This window comes from Delphinapterus leucas, chromosome 4 (assembly GCF_059928025.1).
Source record: "Delphinapterus leucas isolate spDelLeu-1000000601 "Yukka" chromosome 4, BTC_Dleu_Yukka2, whole genome shotgun sequence".
NCBI classification, from domain to species: domain Eukaryota; kingdom Metazoa; phylum Chordata; class Mammalia; order Artiodactyla; family Monodontidae; genus Delphinapterus; species Delphinapterus leucas.
Window position 1 is genome coordinate 140,564,472 of NC_143132.1, and position 19,280 is coordinate 140,583,751.

General features: G+C 46.6%; 1 protein-coding gene across 1 annotated transcript in view; it reads right to left on the bottom strand.

The window, feature by feature from the left end:
• RFTN1 (raftlin, lipid raft linker 1) overlaps window positions 1–19,280 on the bottom strand; it is a 210,594-nt gene that overhangs the window by 169,536 nt on the left and 21,778 nt on the right. Inside the window, exon 2 of the mRNA XM_022561725.2 lies at window positions 17,250–17,402. Within this exon, the coding sequence (XP_022417433.2) occupies window positions 17,250–17,394 (145 nt within the window). The 5' untranslated portion in view covers window positions 17,395–17,402. The remainder of the gene's footprint in view (window positions 1–17,249; window positions 17,403–19,280) is intronic.

Below are 19,280 nucleotides of genomic sequence, written 5' to 3' on the forward strand. Positions count from 1 at the left end.
TTTTTCCACCACTTTATCCCGGAGGTGGAGAAATATTGCTTGGAGAAGGACGTCCCATTCAACATTCTTTTGCTGCTCTACAGTGCTGTGGGCCACCCCCCAATCATGGACAACTTTCATCCCAACGTCAAAGTAGTGCATCTGCCACCAGATACTACGTTGCTCATCCATCCTATGGACCAGGGAGTTACAGCGACTTTCAAGAAATATTATTTACATCACACTTTTCGTCAGGCAGTAAAGGCGAGTAACGAATCAGTAACAGCCTTGCGACAATTTTGGCAGGAATAGAACGTGAACAAGATCATAAAAAAACACGGACTTTGCTTGGCGTGAGGTTACAGCCGTCACCGTGAATGGGGTTTGGAAGAACCATGGCCCGCAGTTTGTTCACGATTTTTTGAGATTTGATGTGAGAAGGTGAATGAGGAGTCCAAAGAGGTCTCCAGCAACGTAGTGACCCTCAGCGAGAAGCTGGAGCTAGATCTGCAAGAGCACGGCTTCATTGAACTCCTTGCTGTGCCACACGAGGAGCTTACTAATGAAGACCTGATGGAATTGGGGGCCCAGAGAAAGGACGAAGAGAGACAAGAGGAAGGAGAAGTAACTGAAGAACCGAAGGGATTCACGACACAGGAAATGGCAGGGGATTTTCTTTATCCGAGGCGGCGCTGTTAGTTTTTGAGGCACAGGATCCGAACGTAGAACGGTACACGAAGGTTGCAGCAGTTGCTCAGAATGCAATCCAGTGCTACCGTGTCATCTATGATGAGAAAAAAAGAGCTACTACCCAGACATCACTGGATCGTTTTTTCAAGAGGGTAGATAGAATTGAATCCAGCAAGGAACCAGAACCTGTACCATCAACGTCAGGCGTGAGTGACACTGCAGCTGGCCCTCCGTCCCCTATTGCTGACGATCCTTCAGCTCTACCATCTCCCACCTCCTCCAACCAGCAACTCTTCTTGCCTGTTCGCTCGATGCCAGTCCCTGTATGCCGGCTGTTGTACTTACTACTGTACTTTTCAAGGTACCGTACTGTAAGATTAAACATGTTTTATTTTTTTATGTATTATTTGTGTGAAAAGTATTATAAACCTATTACAGTACAGTGCTATATAGCCAATTGTGTTAGCTGGGTACCTAGGCTAACTTTGTTGTACTTAACGAACACGCCCTCGGAACAGAACTCGTTCGTATGTAGGGGACTTAACTGTATTTAATGACGTGCAGCAAATTACCCCAAAACATAGCAGCCTAAAACAACAGACATTTATTACCTCAGTTTCTGCGAGTCAGGAATCCAGGTGCAGCTTAGCTGGGTGCCTCTGGCTCAAGGACTCTCATGAGGTGGCATGAGGGCATCAGCTGAGGTGGAAGGGACCTCGAGGTCTGTTGGGGGACCAACCCCCAAGCTCACGTACACGGGTGTTGGTGGGACTCAGGTCCTCCAGGGCTGCTGGACAAGGTTCCTCGCTGGCTGTTAGCAGGAGGCCTCCCTATGTCCCCTGCCACATAGGTCTCTGCACTGGGCAGCCTACAACATGGCAGCTGGCTTCCTCAGAAGGAGTGGGCAAGGGAACAAGAGGAATCAAGGTACAAGCCACCATCTTGTTATAACCTAATCTCGGAAGTGCCAGCCCATCACTTTCACTAGAAACAAGTCGCTCGGTCCTCCCACACCCAAGGGGCGGGGGTTATACAAGGGCATGAACGCCAGGACGCAGGGGTCACTGGGGGCCACCTTGGAGGGTACCTACCATGCTGCCCAACATCACACAACCAATAATCAGAAAAGTTGAGTTTAAAGCTGTTTTTACCTCCATTAACTTGTCTCCCAGCTCCAAGCTCTGTCCAGGACTCTAAGATTCTGCCCTGTTCAAGAACACAACCATGTTTGGCTCACCTCTCTAGGGCACTAGCCCCCATCACCTGCCTTTTAAGCCACCTCTGGCTTCTCATTTACAGCAAAGAAAATAAAGGTCATTAGGAGAAAAGATGTCTTAGATTTTAGCTATTTTGGTCTAATCCATTTATATGAAGTCCACAGTGAGAAACCACCAGGTAGAAAGAAGAATACGTTTTTGTTCGAATTTACAGTCTCCAAATGGGCAAGAAACAGTGGTTAGACAAGGAGAGTTGGGCCACCCGTCTGAGGGATAAAGTAAAGGCCATCCAGAAAACCCTCGGTGCCCTTCTCCCTGTGCCTAGTCATGTTTCCGGCATTATCTCAGCCCAGGCTATTGGAAGAAGCAGCAGTAATTCTTCTTTCACAAGGTTCATCTCACTCTAGACCAACATACCATTTCTTACCAAGAAAGCATAACGGACTGAAAGCCTGGAGCAAGCACCCAGGGCATCCTGGATGCACCTGTTAAGTCTCCCAAAGCTCAGCCTGAAGGCACAAGCTGCCCAGACGAGACCCTCAGCCCTGGGAAGCTGGTTTGATTGAGGCACTAACCCAGGGGTTTTCCAAGCTTCAGGTTGGTGGGCCCAGGGATCAGACCCGGTCTAAGATGTCCAGGGCTTTCCTGCGCCCACCAAACAGCAGACAAAGCTCCAGCCATGCAGGGCCTGCCAGGTCAAAGATAAATCATGGTGAGTCAAGGAAAATGCTTTTCCAAGATAACACACAGACTCTGTTAAGGCTACGGCCATGCTGGACTGGTTTCCAGATATGGGAAAGCAGACACTGGACGAGGACATTAATAACATAGAATTGGATGGGGATGATTTAGACACTGGTTCCTATGTTGAGAGGTCTCGCCATCTTGTTCACCGTTGCATGCCCAGCCTGGAGCCGGAGAAAGAGCAGGTAGGTAGTCAATAAATATCCAATGAATTGATGTTGTTGAACAACCCTGTCAGAAGGGACTGCTTTCTGCATTAAAGAAAGTCCACCCATCAAGCATGCCAGATCCCTTAGGAATATATTACCAATCCTGCACCAACAGTAACACACGTCCCATATGGTGCCATATTGTGTTCATGCTCACCAAGCAACTCTGAATTTACACCCAAGATGCCCAACTGAAATCATCCCCTTCCTCTTTTAAGAGGGCCCAATAAGGCTGTTCAAATGAATGTATCCTCCTCCTAATGAATCATATATATGCACCTGACAAGCATGTTTAGGCAACAAAATGGGGGAAAATCTCAGCTGTTGATGACTCCAGCAAGTACCAACTGCTTGGCTCACTTCTATTTATCAGGAGATCCGACCCGTAAACAAAGAACAGCTTAAGGCATGTCTGAAACGCAGAACTGAGGAAAAGACTCTCTAGAATTAATGACAGTGACAAGCAACCTGAAGGCGGAATCACCTACCTTTTTACACTATTTGAAAATATTTCATAGAAAAAATTCGACAGGCCTCCTTTCTTCTGAAGCATCAGTGAAAGCTAGTCCAAACATTGGCTAAAACCCCTTTATAAAAATTCTTTGAAGCAATATCACTAATAACCATAATTAGTAGGGTGCATAGAACATTAACTTGTTTTCTGTTCTGTTTAAACCAAATTAGATAAAAATTCTTACCACAACCACAGCGCTGCTTTTATGAATCCCTATAGAAAAAGAACTTGGTTTTGCTTTGACAGATAACAGTCATCACCAAGGAATTTCATTTTACTGAAGGAAGGCTTGAGTGGCTGAAATTTACTGCTTGCGCACATACACACACACCCCTGAGCCCATTTTCACACAAGACTGAGTGTTGTTTCTTGGTCTGGATTTGGAGTCGCTGGGAAAAGAGCACGAAGAGTTTTTACATTCAGGAAGGAATGCAAAGAATGCCTTCCTTCCTCTTAAATCTAATCTTATTACCTCCATTAGTGAATATTTAACAATAACATTAATACTAATAGCAGACTTGGCCGCGTTCTCAAAAGCAACAATACGGAAGACGAATTTGGTAGTTATGCTCAGGAAAGCTTAAAGCCATGTCACACATATTATCTCATTTATCTTTAAAAAACCCCCGCAGACTCCATAAAAGTGTACTTATCTGCGATAAGACATGTTTAATGGGAACCGATTTCCTTACCACTCCTTGTATCTCCTGTTTAAAAACAGAAGGTTCTGTTTTTAGCGCACCTCCCAACCAGAACCTCAACCCCTAACTCATGCAGCTGACTTCCTTTCATGAGTCTCAGAAACAAACGAAAAAAAGCAACCAACTCTTAGCAATTACAGAAACTAAAAACAAAAATGAAACATGGGTAGGAAACTAAATAAATTCACAGGGCCCAACAACCGCTACTGCCCAAACTGAAATTAAATAAACATACACACACCCTGTCCATGAAAACTCTACCACACAATTTATTAATGAACAGCAAAAGGAAACAGAAGCTGAACGTGGGGCAGGAGAAACTGTTTAATCTAATAGTCTGGAAATTACATCGGAAGGAACAGACGGTTTCACAGAAGTCAGTGCAGCCTAGAGGCACAGGCAGCGATTTTCTAGGAAAGAAAAATGTTCCCCTACCTACGGCCCATACTACTTTCAGCAAAGGAGGCGCCTATATTCAGCACAGGAGAAGCTCTGAGCCCGGCATGCTGACAAAACCAGGACTGCATGGCAGCCATCCACAGCCACTTGGCCTCCAAATCTAAGCCAGAGGTCAAACAGCCCGATTTTAAAACCAGCAACAAATGGAAGGCAACACTCCACTCCAGTGGGTTATTACCCCGCGTTCGCGATCGTGGCAAATAAGAACAGTGGTGATTCTAATAGGTTACGGGCAGCGTGATCTTCACGTGGTTTCTGACCCCCAGATCCTGAGGGTCCCGGGCAGCAGGGAGACCAACATTCTGGCACAGGACCGCCCTGTGACTGAGCCTCCCCGTCTATACACAGGACTGAAAGTCACCTCCAGAGCTGCGTTACTTGAGCCGAGGTCGACTAACCTGTCTGTACAGCAACTAATACAGCATCACCCTCAGTTGCTATTTTCATCCCCACCAGCTATGAGTCACCAAACCATATGCGTAAGTTCTCCCTGGAGCAGGGCTCAGTCAAAGGAAGGGCCATCGCAGCTGGGGTCTTTGAATGACAGATCAGAGACTACAGTCAAAGGAAGGGCCATCACAGCTGGGGTCTTTGAATGACAGATCAGAGCCTATGGGAGCCTCAAAGCTGTACCTGAGAGGCCTGTGGTACAGCCAACACCGCTTAAGAGCAAAGGATTTGAAGAAGGAAAGTCTGAGTTCCAATTCTAGCCCCATCACATACTTGCTGTGTGACTGTGGGCATGTTGGGTAACCTCTCTGGGCCTCATTTCCTCATCTCGAAAATCAGGATCCCCTGAGGATTAACTTACACCAAGCATGGTGCGTGGCTCATTAGCTGTCGTTACTGTCGTTACTGTTACCAATAATAATAATATCATCACCGTCATCATATGAGGTGCCTGGCACACCTCATCAACAGCAGGCATCCTCAGCAAACCGAGAGAGGGCACAGAAGCAGAAAGCCTTTCTGCCGCTAAGATTAGGGGCTGCAGCAGGAGGACCCTCCCTCAGGGATGAGCTTAATGTTTGGGTGTAAAAAATCATCCCCCCAACTCAGACGGGGGACCCCTCCCTGCTTCATGCTGTACCATCAGGGCTGCCTTGGGCCTTCCTTCTATCCATCCACCTCCCCTCCTTCCTGGCTTCTGACATTTTGCTTCAAGGTTTGTTTGTTTGTTTTCCCTGCAAAAATGTGCCATCAGCATCAATGACTTTATGTTCGATTCTGCTGAAGAGCTGCAAATGTTATAGATGAACTTGTTATGTTCTAAAGCTGCAGTTACCATATTTACTGCGGTAATAAATACCTCATTCTGGATGGCAAAACAAACACTTCAGGGCACTCGAGGCTCCACTAAAGGAACCCCATGGTGAAACCCACTTTAAACCAAGACTCCTCCTGTAATGCAAATAACTACCCATCCCCCAATCCACTTCCTTCCTTTCCAGAGCTTCCTACCAAGGGCTTCTCCCCGAAAAGGGGGACGCACACCTGCAGGCACCTGCAGCCAGGTGTCACTCCTCCCCAACGCCCTGGCCCTGAGCCCTCACAGTCTCAAGCTCAGCCCATCAACACTCGTTCTAGGTTGTCAACTCTAAGTCATTTCTTTTTTTTTTTTTTATTGAGGTATAGTTGATTTACAATGTCATGTTAGTTTCAGGTATACAGCACAGTGATTCAGTTATATATATGTACATATATTCTTTTTCAGATTCTTTTCCCTTATTGGTTATTACAAAATATTGAGTATAGTTCCCTGTGCTATACAAGTATGTCCTTACTGGTTATTCATTTTATATATAATAGTGTGTATATGTTAATCCCAAATTACCAATTTATCCCTCCCCCACGCTCTTCCCCCTTTGGTAACCATAAGTTTGTTTTCTACATCTGTGAGTCTCTTTCTGTTTTGTAAATAAGTTCATTTGTGTCTTTTTTTAAGATTCCACATACAAGTGATATCATATGGTATTTGTCTTTCTCTGACTTACTTCACTTAGTATGATAATCTCTAGGTCCATCCATTTTGCTGCAAATGGCATTATTTCGTTCTTTTTTATGGCTGAGTAGTATTCCATTGTATATATGTACCACATCTTCTTTATCCATTCCTCTGTCAATGGACATTTAGGTTGTTTCCATGTCTTGGCTATCGTGAATAGTGCTGCAATGAACACAGGGGTGCAAGTATCTTTTCGAATTATAGTTTTCTCTGGATATATGCCCAGGATCTAGGTCATTTCTATGGGAACTGGTCAGACAGGCAAGGGCAGCAAAGGAGTAGAAAACGGGTGCAGGGAATAGAAGTGGTAGAGACCTAATCAAGGCAAAGCCTTCCAGAAAAGCGCCAAGGAGGAGGCTGTACCACGCGGCCACTGGGGCCCAAGAGCAGCCTACAGACGTGCTTCTAAGGTGCAGTGTTTCCAGCTAGACGTGATGAGCCGTGTAAATGAAAACAAAGGCCTATCCAGATGTTAGAGGTGTAACAGGCCCCTAATATGCCCAGCATGGGCTGGTCAAACCACAGTATACCGACTGTCCCCCAGGTGGGCTACACCTCCCCCTCCCCCTTGGACGAGAGGGAAGGATACAGACACCCAGTAGTCAAGGTCCCTGGGCCAAGAAGGGGCTGTCCGCAGACCCCAGACCACTGGGAGCACACCTGTTAGCCAGCACAAAACTGTTCCCTAAACCCACCTCTCACTCCTCTTCCTTCAGCTGAGCCCAGCATCCTCCCTGCAAACACTCATTTCCAACTACACAGCCTCTCACCCCCAAACCTATCCACCTCCTGCCCCCCTCCACAGTGGCTGGTAACCCGCAAGGGCTGCGCTCTCGGGGAAGAGAGCCTGGAGGAGGTGAAGCTTTTCTAGGACCTTGAAGAAGAGAGAGGACCCCAGTTAGCCTCGGGGCTCTAGGGGGGGAGGGCAGCGCTCCACATAGGACACGGTTCACACAGGGCAAGAGGGAGGGCCGTGTGGTCCCACATCAGGACCAGCGGGTCGGTTCCCAGGGTGACTGCTCGGGGAAGAAGGAGCCAGTTTAGAAAGACTGGCTTTTCTGACGGACAACCATTTAAGGTTTTAGGGCACCCTGGGGAGGCAGGGTATCCACAGGGGACAGCTGGGATGCAGTTACAGCGGAGATGTGGAGTACTCAGCTCAGGAGAATGACTGTGGCTGCGGGTGGGAATCTACTGCCCACGGTCTAGCCCATTGGTTTTCAGTGTGGTCCCCTGTAGGAGCAACAGCAAACAGCAGCATCACCTGGGAACCTGCTAGAAGTGCAAAATCTTGAGCCCCACCCTAGACATCCAAACGACAAATTCCACAGGTAGGGGCTCAGCAATCCGGTGTAACGAGCCCACCAGGTGATTCTGGTGTTGCTACAGTTTGAGAACAACTGTTTGTACCTGGGCTTCCCAACTACACCATGTCACATGCTTCTCAGTGCTCTGGAGAAAGAAACCAGGCTTCAGGGAACTGGAAGTGACCTGCAGGAGATTCAAACAGCTCCAAGGGCTGAAGGCAAACAAAGTCTCAGTACATGTGACCCACCTGAGGGTAACCAGCTGGGGTACCCAGGCTTGTACTGACCACCTGGCCCTTCACAAATGCCCACGGGTGCACCACAGCTGCACAGGGCATCACCTATAAGTTTCAAAAAACCCTGAGGTCTGGCTCACTTTCCCAAGATGGACTTCACTGGTCTGGGGTGCAGCCTGGCCATGGGAATCTTTTAAGCAAAAAGTTTGAGAATCATTGTGTCCAACTGGTAGTATTTTTGTTTTAGGAGTATGGGCTGTCCTTCTAAACATACTGCAAGCTACTTCAAGTAAATAAAATATGAGTGGTCATTATGTACATGTGTATTTATTGAATTTATTTTATACTTAAAAATCACACCAGTACCATTTCTCTCTGCCGTCTCCACTCAGATCAAAGAAATCTGCAGTCCATCTGGTTCTGGAAGGTTCTCAGTGCGGTCCCCAGACCAGCAGTATCAGCATCACCTGGGAACTTGCTACAAATGCATTCCCAGGCCTTGCCCCAGACCTAATGAATCAGAAATTCTGGAGCTTAGGATTCTGGGTTTCAAAGAGCTCTTCAGGTGCTTGTGACCCACCATCAAGTTGGAGAACCACCGCTTTAAGGAAAGGATTAGTTCTAAAGGCCTACAGTCTTTCTCTGGAGGTTAACATTATTTTGGATGGTATTTCAGAATTTGCTTATCACCTCCCTTGACGACCCATGAAATCAGACAGGCTAACAGTACCAGGATTTATAATGAGCCATTAGGCACCCAAGCTCTTAGCCCCAAAACACTTTAACCTGTTGGTTTTTAGACCTTAAATTGTGATCCATCTTTTTAGAGGAGTCTTTTTCCCAGTTGGGAAGAGAGATTAAAAGGACAACTTAAAGAAACAAAGATTATTAGCTGCTTCTGCAGTCGTGTTTAGGGATAAGGTTACCCAGACTGGAAGTGAAGTAAAACCTGGACCTTTAAATGATTCATTGCACAATACACATGTTTTGAATAATTAATGTCACCCTGTATTATTCTCATAACCACCCAAAATTTATATACAGGGCTTAAGGCTAAAATGCTCGCAGCCAAAATCCAAGTATGAGCCTGGTCAGCATAATGGCGAAGAAAAAAATCCCAAAGGTCAGCTCTCAAAGACCTCTTAGACAGGAAAACCACATAGACGGGAATTTTAAAAATGTGGCAGTGTGAACTGATGCTAGATATTTTAATGTGTGTCATGGGAATGTTTCACAAGCAAGATTTAAGAGGAGACACAGAAGACGAGCTTGAAGAAGACACGTGATGGATCATGAGGTACTTTTCAGTTTTTTCATGTTGAAGCCCTTCAATTTAGTTGAAACCCACCACAACTTGCAGGCGATTCAGGGATCAAGACAGCCTAAAGTGAACGCTCTACTGTTCAGTTAGATGATGGAGTTTGCTACACACATCCCGCAGCTTGGTGGCCTAGGGCAAGTCACTTGTATGACCTCTCCAAACTCAAGATCTCCATTATCCTTCCATACCACCCACCTCATCAGACTGCCCTTAGTTTGTTTAAAATTGATTAACACAACACTAGGTGCTTAATAGATAGCAGCTGTAATGATCACATGTAAAAAAATGAAGCTCCCAACCCTCACCTGCTGCCGCTGGAAATGTAAAATGGCACAACCACTTTGGAAAACAGCTGGACAGTTTCTTATAATGGTAAACATACATTTACCCAACAACCCAGAAATTCCACTCCTACGTATTTACCCAATAGAAATGAAAACATATGTCCGCACAAGACTTGTTTACAAATGTTCATAGCAGCTTTTCTGATAATAGCCGCAAACTGGAAACAGCCCAAGTGTTCAACAGGAAAATGATTGAAAAATTGTGGCACATCCAGACAGTGGAATATTACTCAGAAACACAAAGGAATGAGCTCTTGATATATACAACGGCATGGATGAATCCCAAAAGCATTATGCTGAGTTAAAGAAGTCAGACACAGGGCTTCCCTGGTGGCGCAGTGGTTGAGAGTCTGCCTGCTGATGCAGGGGACACGAGTTCATGCCCCGGTCTGGGAAGATCCCACATGCCGTGGAGCGGCTGGGCCCGTGAGCCATAGCCGCTGAGCCTGCGCATCCGGAGCCTGTGCTCCGCAACGGAAGAGGCCACAGCAGTCAGAGGCCCGCGTACCGCAAAAAAAAAGAAGTCAGACACAAAAGTATATACCCTGTATGACTGCATTGCTATGTTACTCGAGAAGAAGCAGGATGAACCTAGAGTGACAGAAGGCAAATCAGCAGTTGTCTGGGGCGGGCGTTGGGGGCAGGGAATCTTCTAGGGTGATGGAAAAGTTCCACATCTTGAGTGTGGTGGTAATTACACGGGTGTTTACATTTACCAAAACTCATCAAGCCATACACTTCATATGGGTGTATTTTATGGTTCATAAGTTATACCCCAATAAAGTTATTTTTTATACTGCTATGCCATTCGGGAGGCCTGAGCTCTCCTTCACGTGCAGGAGAAAAATGCTGTGTGAAGGCAGCACAAGCACTGGATTCTGGTCCCACTTACTACCTACTACATATCAAGGAAATTTCCTCATCTGAAAAAAGGAAAGAGAAAAAAATTGCTTTTGCTTTGGCTCTCAGGGCCACCTGGATGATCGAGTGAGATCATTATTTGAAAATGCTTTTTGGACTTCCCTGGTGGTGCAGTGGTTAAGAATCCGCCTGCCAATGCAGGGGACACGGGTTTGAGCCCTGGCCCAGGAAGATCCCACATTCCGCGGAGCGACTAAGCCCGTGTGCCACAACTACTGAGCCTGCGCTCTAGAGCCCACGAGCCACAACTACTGAGCTCGCGCGCCACAACTACTGAAGCCCACGCACCTAGAGCCCGTGCTCCGCAGCAAGAGAAGCCACCGCGATGAGAAGCCCACGCACCGCAACGAAGAGTAGCCCCAGCTCGCCACAACTAGAGAAAGCCCGTGCGTAGCAATGAAGACCCAACACAGCCTAAATAAATAAATACATTTATATATATATAAAAAAAGAAACTGCTTTAAAGCAGAATCAGAGCACCCAGCCGTGTGGCCCCCATGCCAGCCATCCAGGTGCCCAGTGAGCTACCTCCTCCTCTACTCCCCACTCCCTCACCTGCCAGTCAGTCTCTGGGATCACCTCCTGATCTCTCTTGACCACCCCCTGCTCACTTCCCTCATCCCTACTGCCACCCCTTCAGCTGAGGCCACCTTCACCCCTTGCCTGATGATTGCAATGGTTTCCAAATGCTCTCCTCTCCCCCAGTTTTATCCCTGCCATTCTTTTTCTAAACCCAGAGCGAGCTTTCCAGAACATAAATTTGATCACGTCACCTACCCTCGCCCCACCTTAAAATCCTTCAGGGCTCTTGAGAGAGCCTAGTCTCCTCAGTCCAAGACCTAAGACCTTTAGTCATCTGGCCCCTGAAAAGCCACACTCCAACCGACCTGAACCACCTACAGCTTCCCGTACATGCAATGCTGTCTCCACGTTCTGTCCCCTCCCATAGGTTGTCCCCTTTGCCTGAAAAGATCACCTGCTCCCAGCCTCATTCTCCTGCCTGGCTAACTCCAAATCCACCTGCGGATCTCAAACCTTCCTTGACATACATATCTTCCAACAAGGGAACCTTCCACCACATCCCCTCTATCACCAGCACTCTAGCCTCAAGTACTACAGTCACTTGGTTCTTCATCTGTAAGATGCTGAAGCCACGTAGACCAGTGGGCTAGACCAGTGCTATGGACTGAATTGTTCCTTCAATATTCAACTGCTGAAGCCCCAACCCCCAATGTGACTGTATTTAGAGTAAGGAAGCAACTAAGTTTAAATGAGGTCATAAGGGTGCAGCTCTACTCCAATAAGACTAATGTCCTTATAAGAAGAGACATGAGAAGGGACTCTCTCTGTCTCTCTCAGACGTGAAGACACAGCAAGAAGGCAGCCGTCTGCAAGCCAGGAAGAGAGCTCTCACCAGAACCCAACCCTGCTGGCCCCCTGATCTTGGACTTTCAGCCTCCAGATCCATGAGAAAATAAAAAACTGTGGTGTAAGCCCACCAGTCTGGAGCATTTTGTTACAGCAGCCCAGCTGACTAAGACAAGGGAGTACCTGTCTGGTTCACTCTTATGTGTTCAGGACACAACATCTGCCTCCGGTCAACATTCAATAAAAATCTGTGAAATCAATGAGTTGTCATCCTACAGTCCGTGAGGAACCCAAGGGCAAACTTTCATAATAACATGGTACATTAATGTGCATTAGGGATACAGAGTCAGACCTGCCACAGAGTTATCCTCCCTTGAAAACCAACTAGAACAGCACTGCCCAACAGACCCTTCTGCAATGGTGGGCGTGTCCTCCATCTGCGATGTCCAGTATGGTAGCCACCAGCCACATGTGCATGCTGAGCACTTGAAGTGTGGCCAGGGTGACAGAGGAAATGAATTTTTAATTTTATTCAGTGGTAATCAATTATTATATTTCAGTAACCATGTGGCTGGTGGCTTCTGTACTAGACAGTGCAGGACTAGACAGTTTAAGCAAGGATCACGCCCTGGGCACTAACTTCATCCTACAGGTCTCTGACTGCCAACTGTCCCGGCACCAAGCATGTTATAAGCACAGTGGATTCTCACAGAGCTGACATAGGTAGCTTCTGAGTGGCCTGGCACAGAGAAGCTGGCAAAACACACACAGAAAAGGGATAATGAAGCATCGTTTTGCAGAAATTGTGATGCTTTATGGACCTCCGTCTGCGATGAAACCCATCAAAGGGCAGGTTCATCCCTCGGCGACCAGAGTTAATTGAAAATTTAAGATCCAATCGAATCACCCAGAATTGAGATTTTTGGCAGCTTACATACTTCACTTGTGAGTCTCCCGCTGCTTTTCGCCTCCGCCAGCCCTACAAGCGAGGCTGCATGTCCCAGTATCATCCACAAAAGCACTGAGCTCTAAGCAAGGGACAGATAGAACAATGTTGGCTCTGACCTTGATTGTTTTAAAGTGCACGTGGTCCCCTTCCTGCCTAGGCCAGCAGGTGGAAGTGGACAACACCCTTTCCCCAACTTGAAATTCATTAAAGTGTCAGATGACCACCTTCTCTATGAAAAATAAGCATGTCAAGTGCTCCTCAAAAATCCCCTATGGCCAAAACCCTGTAGAAGAGTACTCCTATGCGTCTCTACACTATAACACAAGTTTTCTAGCAAGAATGTTCCGACTGGTGTCAATGCCTATTTCTCTGGCACCTTGCAGTTTACAAGGCACAAGAGCTCAGATGTCCAAGAGATCCATATGCATATTCCACCCTAATCACTTCCTAGCACTGCATCTTTAGAAAGGTTACTTAACCTCTCTGAGGGTCCATTTCCTCTTCTGCAAAAAAGGAATGAGCGTCCCCATACACCTCACTGGGTTACTGTGGCAATAAGATGACATAAGAAACCACAAAAAGACGAATGGTCATAGCAACTTAATTTGTAATAGCCCAAAACTGGAAATGACCCAAAAGTCCATCAGCAGGTGAATGGAAAAACACACTGTGGTAAATCCATACAATAGAATATTACTCAGCGACGAAATAGGAATGAGCCACTGACACACAAAACAACATAAATGAATCTCAAAATAAGTAAGCTGAGTGGAAGAAGCCAGACCAAATGACTACACACCATGATTCCATTTATAGAAAATTCTAGAAAATAAAATCAGTGATAGAAGGCAGATCACTGGCTGTCTGGGGATAGAGGGTTGGAAAAAAGGAGAGACTCCAAAGGAGCATGAGGACACCTTGGGGGCAATGGAAACGTTCTACATCTTGATGAGGTGACGGCTTCATGGGTTTGAACATTTTAAAGATGTGCAGTGTGGTACGCTTAAATAATACTTTGGCAAAGTTGAAAAGTTTAAAAAAATGAGATCAGGGATCTAATGCCCCATCACAGGACCTGGCACACAGTAGGCTCTTAACAAATGTTGGCTCCACTCTAGAGCAATAATGAATGATCCCATTAGAACTTCTGGAAAAGAAACTTGACAGGCTGCCAGGGAACCGCATCAGCAGGTGTAACAGTGACTTTGAAGGTGTACTAGAACCCAACTATTTAGGACACGCTGTTCTCGGCCAGAAAGCATAAACAAGAAGGATGAACAGAAAGATGGGAAAGGCTTGGTCTCCGCCCTCAAGGAAACACAAATGAGTTTAATATATGATGGAATAAAAGTGTCAGAAAGGGCTTCCCTGGTGGCGCAGTGGTCGAGAGTCCGCCTGCCGATGCAGGGGACACGGGTTCATGCCGCGGAGCGGCTGGGCCCTTGAGCCATGGCCACTGAGCCTGCGCATCCGGAGCCTGTGCTCCGCAACGGGAGAGGCCACAACAGTGAGGGGCCTGCGTACCGCAAAAGCAAAACAAAACAGAACAAAACAAAACAATAAAAGGGGACCCTAAATAAATTACGGCACCCTGAGTGACTCAAGCATATAGCGGCCATTAAATCATATTTTCAGAACATATGGAACCACGAGGTGTGTGCCTCACGGTACAATGTTAAGATGCAAAAAAGCAGGATACAAAAATATACACTGAGGATTCATTCAACAAACATTATTGATTATCTATTATGTGCCAGGCACTGTTCTTTTTTTTTCTTTTTTTTAAAGCACCGACAACACAGCAAAGGATAAAATAGACACAATCCTGCTCTCATTAGAAGGGATTCCACCTTCTGAAGGAAGGCAAACAACAAACAAGGAAATGAATAACAACAAGCGAAATATAAAGCATGTTGATGGCAGGATACGCTATGAGGAAAATCAAGAGGGGAAAGGGATGGGGTGTCAGGGGAGGTGAAATTTTAAATAGGCAGTCAGAGAGGGTCCCCAGAGAAGGGGGTTAAGGGTTTGAACCCAGGGTATATCTGAGAAAACTTCCAGGCAGAGGGAACAGGCAGTGCAAAGGCCCTGAGGAAGCCTGGGAGATTTGAGAAACAGCAAGGCTGCAGTGGCAGAACACGCAGGACAGTGGGAGACTGAGGCAGAGGGAAGCCGGTGTCTCAGGGTCGGGGAGCCATGGCAGGGTTTTGAGCAGAGGAGTGATGTGACCTGGGGGTGGTGGGAACAAGGGGAGAGAAGCAGGGAGACCAGCTAGAATTTTTCCAGTGTTTTCCTAACTTTTTTTTTAAGTCTTTATTGAATTTGTAACAATATTGCTTTTTTTTTTTTTTTTTTTTTTTATGTTTTGGTTTTTTGGCTGCGAGGCATGTGGGATCTTAGCTCCCTGACCAGGGATGGAACCCTCACCCCTGGCATTGGAGGGTGAAGTCCTAACCCCTGGACCACCAGGGAAGTCCCTCCTAACTTTTTATGATGAACATATATCCACTTTATAATCGGAAAACAAAAGGTAATTCAATCCAAACAAGCCATGTAGGTGCTGTGACTGGAGCACAAGTAAGCAGAGAAACAAACAAGGAGGTCAGGGAAATAGCTCAGGGAATGAGCGATGAATCAGTGGGGGGCAGGAGGCGGGACATATTCCTGGAAATTATTACTAAGAAAAGCAAAAGGCACAAATCACTCCTCTTAGTAATGAAAGAAATGTAACCACAATGCACAAAAATATGAAAAAGAATTCCCCCACCATCTCAGCACCCTAACAATCAATATTGACCATCTCGTTATATACTTCCTTTGGATCTTTTCTCCTACACATGCTCTGGTTTTCTCCTTGACCATCCTACAAGGCCCAGCACACTGAAAGCACTCAAATACTCATTGAGCAAATACTGGATGACGAAATACTCCAAATGCTTCTAGGTTCAGATTTGTCCACGTTACATCAGCTACCTCATTAGCATTTCTGGAAGTAGTTTTAAGAGGCCTGGGTGACAGAATGGAAATTGTGGGTGAGGGGGAGGCATGGTCACAATGACTAAGGTGTCAAGTCTGGCTGTTTAGGACAATGGTGACATTATATTCATCAACGGCGCCAGCAGGAAGCAGCCTGCTGAGGAAGAGGCCGGGTTCAGTTTGGGGGGCGTGAGGGGTGCCCAGGCCCACCCCTGCAGAGACGCCCAGCTGCCCATCCCTCTCGGGGCTCAGAAAGCACCTGGAGCTTCAGCACGAAGGTGGTCGGGCAGAAGCGGTGGAGGAGGGAGCTGGGGTAGTGATGCCAGCAACCCAACTGAAGCTGGACGTGCTAAGAGCTTCAGAACACGTGTCGCCTCTCCTGATTCTCAGTGCTGCCCTGCGAGCTGGTCTGTGTGTGCCCACTTCACAGATGAGGACACTGCAGGCCCGGCTGCTCCACAGCAGAGCCAGGGCTCAAACCCACGACTCGGAGGACTTTTCCCATGAATTCTCTTCTCTTACTAGAAGATTAACATATTCACAGACGCCCAGGGAGAAAGTTAGTCTTAAGATGTCTGTGTTAGGAAGCTCCTGGGTTGGGCTCATGGCTTCCAGGGGTCTCCCACAAGGAAGAATGTTCTCTTCCTCTTCCGAAAACATAGTTTACATGTTTCCGACTTACAGTTATAGCCTGCTGAGTTTTTCCATGTGTACGAGTCTTGGAAACCAGGACGGGCCGCGTGCTTTTCCCACAGCACCACCTCAACTCTCTGTATACAGTCGGTGCTCAGCAAATGCTCGGGATGAAAACACTGACCCTCACTAGCCAGTCACCCGGGGGCCACTGGGACACCGGGGCGAAGCAGGGCCAAGCCCGCTGGACGAGCAGTCTCGAAAGACGCCAGCGGACAAGGGGCAGGGAGACCTGGGTGGATGGGCAGACGACCACGCGGACAGATGGCGACTGTCCTCTTCCGCGCGTCTTGTCGTGAAACAGTCTGTAAACAAGCGGGCCCAGGGCCAAATGCAACCCACCCACGTGTACTCTTTGGCTCACACCTGGTTTTAATTTGTTACAATTTAAATTAGTTGCTAGCTTTCAAAACAATGAAAGATTTCACCCAAAAATCTGGATTTCTGAGCGCAGGCCCTTCTCAACAGGCCCACCCTTTGCAGTTCACCTCCCAACGCCACCCCCGGCCCCCGGCCCCCCACCCCCCAGCGTGTCCTGGGCAGCCCCTCCAGCGCTGATTGGGCCGAAGCCCTGTCAAGCCCCCCGCCCCTGGGTTGGGCTGAACCCCGTCCTCACCGGCGCTCAGGGTGGTGAACTCCAGGAAGCGGTACTCATAGGACACGTCTATCTTGGTTTCCACCTGGGGCCTCTTCAACGTCGAATAGATATTTCCAGGCCGTTTGTCATCAGGTTTCTCTAACTTGTTCAATCCGCAACCCATTTCAGCAGCTGCCAGCAAAAGGAGAAAAACGGGGGGATGATTTTCTTCTTCCTGAGGTGTTGTTTTTACACATCGTAGTATAAATGACCCCATTATTTCCCTGAAGAACACGTAAAGGACTTGAGCCTGGCTGAAATCTAGAGCACAGTTCAACCCATGACCTGAACACTGGAGGCTCTACGCTCAGGCTGCTTTCTCTCGCTCATAAGATACCATTACCAGCCAGCCTGTGATTCTGAAATGACACCAAAAACATACTGTTTTACAGAACGAAAAGACAACCCTCAGAATGGGAGAAAATATTTGCAAACGAAGCAACTGACAAAGGATCAATCTCCAAAATATACAAGTAGCTCATGCAGCTCAATATCAAAAAAAACAAACAACCTAATCCAAAAATGGGCAGAAGACCTAAACAGACATTTCTCCAAAGAAGATATACAGATGGCCAACAAACACACAAAAGAATGCTCAACATCATTAACCATTAGAGAAATGCAAATCAAAACTACAATGAGATATCATCTCACACCAGTCAGAATGGCCATCATCAAAAAATCTAGAAACAATAAATGCTGGAGAGGGTGTGGAGAAAAGGGAACCCTCTTGCACTGTTAGTGGGAATGTAAATTGATGGAGAACAGCATGGAGGTTCCTTAAAAAACTAAAAATAGAACTACCATGTGACCCAGCAATCCCACTACTGGGAAAACCACCCTGAGAAAACCATAATTCAAAAAGAGTCATGTACCACAATGTTCACTGCAGCTCTATTTACAATAACCAGGACATGGAAGCAACCTAAGTGTCCACTGACAGATGAATGGAGAAAGAAGATGTGGCACAAATATACAATGGAATACTACTCAGCCATACAAAGAAACAAAATTGAGTTATTTGTAGTGAGGTGGATGGACCTAGAGACTATCATACAGAGTGAAGTAAGTCAGAAAGAGAAAAATAAATACCGTACGCTAACACATATATATGGAATCTAAAAAAAAGGTTCTGAAGAACCTGGGGGTAGGACAGGAATAAAGACGCAGACGTAGAGAATGGACTTAAGGACACGTGGAGGGGGAAAGGTAAGCTGGGACAAAGTGAGAGAGTGGTATGGACATATATACACTACCAAATGTGAAATAGATAGCTAGTGGGAAGCAGCCGCATAGCACAGGGAGATCAGCTCGGTGCTTTGTGACCACCTAGAGGGGTGGGATAGGGAGGGTGGGAGGGAGGGAGATGCAAGAGGGAGGAGATATGGGGATATATGTATACGTATAGCTGATTCACTTTGTTATAAAGCAGAAACTAACACACCATTGTAAAGCAATTATACTCCAAAAAGGATGTTAAAAAAAAATACTGTTTTATATCATTTTTCTCCCCATCTGAGGAAAATAACACCTCAGAGTGTCTCAGTTCCACTATACTCTGTATACATGATTAAAAAATGGGATCTGAAAAGCAATACAAGTGCATCATGGTGTCAGCCCATCTGAAAAAAAAAATAAGAGAGATGTCGCTCCGCCGTGGTTTCTAAGAGGGGATAAGTTGTTACAATTTCCAAAGTCCTTTCTACCCTCAACAGTAATTAGTTAGACAGGATTTTACATTCAAAAAACACCTCTCGAAGTAGATGGTGGTACTTTTACAGGCCTCGTCTAAAAAGTCCCTGTTTATTCCATTTTAGACCAAACCACAGGAACAGAGCGGTTCTTCCAGACTCAGAGTCATTTGAGACCAAAATGAAAACTGGCTGAACACTAAGAGCAGGGCCGCAGAAATTGGAAGCAGAATCCACGTGCATCGGAGCAAAGATCCGTGGCTGCGGCTTGGAAAGAAAACGGAGAAATGTTAATACGATGTGCATACGAGGGTGGGCT